Source organism: Scyliorhinus canicula, chromosome 14, assembly GCF_902713615.1.
Source record: "Scyliorhinus canicula chromosome 14, sScyCan1.1, whole genome shotgun sequence".
Classification (NCBI taxonomy): Eukaryota; Metazoa; Chordata; class Chondrichthyes; order Carcharhiniformes; family Scyliorhinidae; genus Scyliorhinus; species Scyliorhinus canicula.
Window position 1 is genome coordinate 3,650,895 of NC_052159.1, and position 6,000 is coordinate 3,656,894.

General features: G+C 48.3%; 1 protein-coding gene across 1 annotated transcript in view; it reads left to right on the top strand.

Annotated features, from left to right (window-relative positions):
- Positions 1-6,000, top strand: part of slc6a7 (solute carrier family 6 member 7) — an 89,415-nt gene that overhangs the window by 78,616 nt on the left and 4,799 nt on the right. Inside the window, exons 10-11 of the mRNA XM_038818987.1 lie at positions 311-423; positions 3,308-3,320. Coding sequence (XP_038674915.1) covers positions 311-423; positions 3,308-3,320 — 126 coding nt within the window. The remainder of the gene's footprint in view (positions 1-310; positions 424-3,307; positions 3,321-6,000) is intronic.

Here is a 6,000-nt window from a genome sequence, read left to right on the forward strand (position 1 = left end):
ACAGCACGGGGTTAGATACAGAGTAAAGCTTCCTCTACACTGTCCCCATCAAACACTCCCAGGACAGGTACAGCATGGGGTTAGATACAGAGTAAAGCTCCCTCTACACTGTCCCCATCAAACACTCCCAGGACAGGTACAGCACGGGGTTAGATCCAGAGTAAAGCTCCGTCTACACTGTCCCCAGGACAGGTACAGCACGGGGTTAGATCCAGAGTAAAGCTCCGTCTACACTGTCCCCAGGACAGGTACAGCACAGGGTTAAATACAGGCTGCAGCCTGACTGTAACTCGCTGTTTGTTCACTGTAGGTCCCGGGTTGGCATTTGTTGCTTACCCAGAAGCCCTTGCCCTGCTGCCTGGTTCGTTTTTCTGGTCGATCCTGTTTTTCCTGATGCTCTTCACCCTGGGGATCGACACACTGGTAAGTGTGACCTTTAGCACGGGCTGAAGGGGGGCCCCCAACTCCCCACTGCCAATAATGGGGTGCAGTCTGCCTACCCAGTCACTGTTTGTGCAATTCGGAGATTGATAGGATGGCCTGGGAACCATGGTGACCGTGGGATGGTCTGGGAACCATGGTGACCGTGGGATGGTCTGGGAACCATGGCGACCATGGGATGGTCTGGGAGCCATGGTGATCTTGGGATGGTCTGGGAGCCACGGTGATCTTGGGATGGTCTGGGAACCATGGTGACCATGGGATGGTCTGGAGCCATGGTGACTGTGGGATGGTCTGGGAACCATGGTGACCATGGGATGGTCTGGGAGCCATGGTGACTGTGGGATGGTCTGGAGCCATGGTGACTGTGGGATGGTCTGGGAACCATGGTGACCGTGGGATGGTCTGGGAACCATGGTGACCGTGGGATGGTCTGGGAACCATGGTGACCGTGCGATGGTCTGGGAACCATGGTGACCATGGGATGGTCTGGGAACCATGGTGACTGTGGGATGGTCTGGAGCCATGGTGACTGTGGGATGGTCTGGGAACCATGGTGACCGTGGGATGGTCTGGGAACCATGGTGACCGTGGGATGGTCTGGGAACCATGGTGACCGTGGGATGGTCTGGGAACCATGGTGACCATGGGATGGTCTGGGAACCATGGTGACTGTGGGATGGTCTGGGAACCATGGTGACCGTGGGATGGTCTGGGAACCATGGTGATTGCATTACACCAATCTGACCATTCATCAACACTACAGGGCTTGGGTGGTTGAGTGCAGCTCCAGTAACATCACCGTTTCAAACTATTTCTGTACATCCTTGTACTTTAGATTGGATTGTTTATTGCCATGTGTACCGAGGTACAGTGAAAAGTATTTTTCTGCGAGCACCTCAAACAGATCATTAAGTACATGGGAAGAAGGGCAGCATGTTGGCACAGTGGTTAGCACAGCTGCCTCACGGCGCTGAGGTCCCAGGTTCGATCCCGGCTCTGGGTCACTGTCCGTGTGGAGTTTGCACATTCTCCCTGTGTCTGCGTGGGTTTCACCCCCACAACCCAAAAATGTGCAGAGTAGGTGGATTGGCCACGCTAAATTGCCCCTTAATTGGAAAAAATAATTGGCTAATCTAAATTTATTAAAAAAAAAGTACATGGGAAGAGACGGGAATAAAAGAAAATACATAATAGGGCAACACAAGGTACACAATGTAACTACATAGACAACGGTATCGGTTGAAGCATACAGGGTGTAGTGTTAATGAGGTCAGTCCATAAGGGGGTCGTTTAGGAGTCTGGTAACAGCGGGGAAGAAGCTGTTTTTGAATCTGTTTGTGCGTGTTCTCAGACTTTTGTATCTCTTGCCCGATGGAAGAAGTTGGAAGAGTGAGTAAGCCGGGTGGGAGGGGTCTTTGATTTTGCTGCCCACTTTCCCCAGGCAGCGGGAGGTGTAGATGGAGTCAATGGATGGGAGGCAGGTTTGTGTGATGGACTGGGCGGTTTGCAGAGGAGATTCACTAGGTTAATCCCAGAGCTGAAGGGGTTGGATTACGAGGAGAGGTTGAGTAGACTGGGACTGTACTTGTTGAAATTTAGAAGGATGAGGGGGGATCTTATAGAAACATATAAAATTATGAAGGGAATAGATAGGATAGATGTGGGCAGGTTGTTTCCACTGGCTGGTGAAAGCAGAACTAGGGGACATAGCCTCAAAATAAGGGGAAGTAGATTTAGGACTGAGTTTAGGAGGAACTTCTTCACCCAAAGGGTTGTGAATCTATGGAATTCCTTGCTCAGTGAAGCAGTTGAGGCTCCTTCATTAAATGTTTTTAAGGTAAAGATAGATTTTTTTTGAAGAATAAAGGGATTAAGGGTTATGGTGTTCAGGCCGGAAAGTGGAGCTGAGTCCACAAAAGATCAGCCATGATCTCATTGAATGGCGGAGCAGGCTCGAGGGGCCAGATGGCCTACTCCTGCTCCTAGTTCTTATGTTCTTATTCACGACTCTCTGTAGTTTCTTGTGTTACTGGGCCAAGCAGTTGCCATACCAGGCTGTGATGCAGCCAGATAGGATGCTTTCTATAGTGCATCTGTAAAGGTTGGTAAGGGTTAATGTGGACATGCCGAATTTTCTTAGTTTCATGAGGACGTATAGGCGCTGTTGTGCTTCCTTGGTGATAGCGTCGACGTGGGTGGACCAGGACAAATTTTTGGAGATGTGCACCCCTAGGAATTTGAAACTGCTAACCATCTCCACCTCGGCCCCGTTGATGCTGACAGGGGTGTGTACAGTACTTTGCTTCCTGGAGCCAATGACCAGCTCTTTAGTTTTGCTGGCATTGAGGGTCAGATTGTCAGCTGGGTTCCCATCTGGGCTATTGGATAGCCATGGGAAGCAAAAACTGATTTTTCCTCCTCCATCACCAGATAGATTGTCGCACGGTTATTATTGAAGCCACTAAATGTCCTGTCAGCAAGGTCAGCGTCTGAATAGCTCTGTTACTTCACAGCGCCGGAGTCCCAGGTTCGATTCCCGGCTTGGGCCATATGACAAGCACGGTAGCACAGTGAATTCTCCCTCAATGTACCCGAACAGGCGCCGGAATGTGGCGACTGGGGGATTTTCACAGTAACTTCATTGTAGTGTTCATGTAAGCCTACTTGTGACAATAAAGATTATTATAAAGATTATTATTATTGCGTGCGAGGGTGGAGGCCGGAACACCCACATTTATTGGTAATAAAGTTTCAGCAGAAGAGCTAATAATAATAATAATATCAAAATCCGACATGGTCCATTCAACTCAACATCTTGTTTGAAATGAAGATTTTCCCAAAGTTTTGATTTCTTGGGGTGAAGTCTACATCTACCGGTGAGTCATTTAAAAAAAATGAATTGATGAGATGTGGGCGTCTCTGGTTAGGTCAGCATTTATTGCCCCCCCCCCCCCCCCCCAGGGCAGTCTGGGCTGCCAATGCCCAATACGAGGGCAGATCACCCTGACTCTGAGCAAATTCACCACCATCGGTCTGATTCCATAGAATAGAAAGAGGAGGAGGCAATTCAACCCTCTGGCTTGTTCCATTCAATTAGATCACGGCCGAGCTGAATCTTAAACCCACCCCTTTCCCTTTGGCATCTTTATTCGACAAAAATCTCAATCTCAGTCTTCTGAGCTCCAATTGGCCCCAGCGGGCTGTTTTGGAGGAAAGAATTCCGGATTTCCAGTCCGCTCTGTATGGGAACGTACTCCTAGACATCCCGAAACAGCCTTTCCCTTTGACCTGGATTCCCCCCCCCCCATCACAGGAGATAGCTTCTCTCCATTGACCCTCTTGAATCATTTCATCATCATTAACACCATTATCCTTGAATCTTCTTCAAGTGAATACAAAGCAAGCAACAAATATAAGTAGTATAAGTAACTAGGTAACCTAGTTATAACGAAAGGGAAAATGCTGGAAAATCTCAGCAGGTCCGGCAGCATCTGTAGGGAGAGAAAAGAGCTAACGTTTCGAGTCCAATGATTCTTTGTCAAAGCTAACAGACAGAGAGAGTGGGAAATATTTATACTGTGGAGTGTGAATGAAAGATGAGTCATAGCCACAGAAACCCAGGGAAACCGGGTGCTAATGGCCACAGATACCAAGGGGAAAGAGTGTTAATGGCCACAGATACCAAGGGGAAAGAGTGTTAATGGCCACAGATACCAAGGGGAAAGAGTGTTAATGGCCACAGATACCAAGGGGAAAGAGTGTTAATGGCCACAGATACCAAGGGGAAAGAGTGTTAATGGCCACAGATACCAAGGAGAAAGAGTGTTAATGGCCACAGATACCAAGGGGAAAGAGTGTTAATGGCCACAGATACCAAGGGGAAAGAGTGTTAATGGCCACAGATACCAAGGGAACAGAGTGTTAATGGCCACAGATACCAAGGGGGAAGAGTGTTAATGGCCACAGATACCAAGGGAACAGAGTGTTAATGGCCACAGATACCAAGGGAACAGAGTGTTAATGGCCACAGATACCAAGGGGAAAGAGTGTTAATGGCCACAGATACCAAGGGAACAGAGTGTTAATGGCCACAGATACCAAGGAGAAAGAGTGTTAATGGCCACAGATACCAAGGGAACAGAGTGTTAATGGCCACAGATACCAAGGGAACAGAGTGTTAATGGCCACAGATACCAAGGGGGAAGAGTGTTAATGGCCACAGATACCAAGGGGAAAGAGTGTTAATGGCCACAGATACCAAGGGAACAGAGTGTTAATGGCCACAGATACCAAGGGGAAAGAGTGTTAATGGCCACAGATACCAAGGGGAAAGAGTGTTAATGGCCACAGATACCAAGGGAACAGAGTGTTAATGGCCACAGATACCAAGGGGAAAGAGTGTTAATGGCCACAGATACCAAGGGGGAAGAGTGTTAATGGCCACAGATACCAAGGGAACAGAGTGTTAATGGCCACAGATACCAAGGGAACAGAGTGTTAATGGCCACAGATACCAAGGGGGAAGAGTGTTAATGGCCACAGATACCAAGGAGAAAGAGTGTTAATGGCCACAGATACCAAGGGAACAGAGTGTTAATGGCCACAGATACCAAGGGGAAAGTGTGTTAATGGCCACAGATACCAAGGGAACAGAGTGTTAATGGCCACAGATACCAAGGGAACAGAGTGTTAATGGCCACAGATACCAAGGGAACAGAGTGTTAATGGCCACAGATACCAAGGGAACAGAGTGTTAATGGCCACAGATACCAAGGGGAAAGTGTGTTAATGGCCACAGATACCAAGGGAACAGAGTGTTAATGGCCACAGATACCAAGGGGGAAGAGTGTTAATGGCCACAGATACCAAGGGGAAAGAGTGTTAATGGCCACAGATACCAAGGGAACAGAGTGTTAATGGCCACAGATACCAAGGGGGAAGAGTGTTAATGGCCACAGATACCAAGGGAACAGAGTGTTAATGGCCACAGATACCAAGGGAACAGAGTGTTAATGGCCACAGATACCAAGGGAACAGAGTGTTAATGGCCACAGAAACCAAGGGGGAAGAGTGTTAATGGCCACAGAAACCAAGGGAACAGAGTGTTAATGGCCACAGATACCAAGGGGGAAGAGTGTTAATGGCCACAGATACCAAGGGGGAAGAGTGTTAATGGCCACAGATACCAAGGGGAAAGAGTGTTAATGGCCACAGAAACCAAGGGAACAGAGTGTTAATGGCCACAGATACCAAGGGAACAGAGTGTTAATGGCCACAGATACCAAGGGGAAAGAGTGTTAATGGCCACAGATACCAAGGGGGAAGAGTGTTAATGGCCACAGATACCAAGGGAACAGAGTGTTAATGGCCACAGATACCAAGGGAACAGAGTGTTAATGGCCACAGGTACCAAGGGGAAAGAGTGTTAATGGCCACAGATACCATGGGGAAAGAGTGTTAATGGCCACAGATACCAAGGGGAAAGAGTGTTAATGGCCACAGATACCAAGGGGAAAGAGTGTTAATGGCCACAGATACCAAGGGAACAGAGTGTTG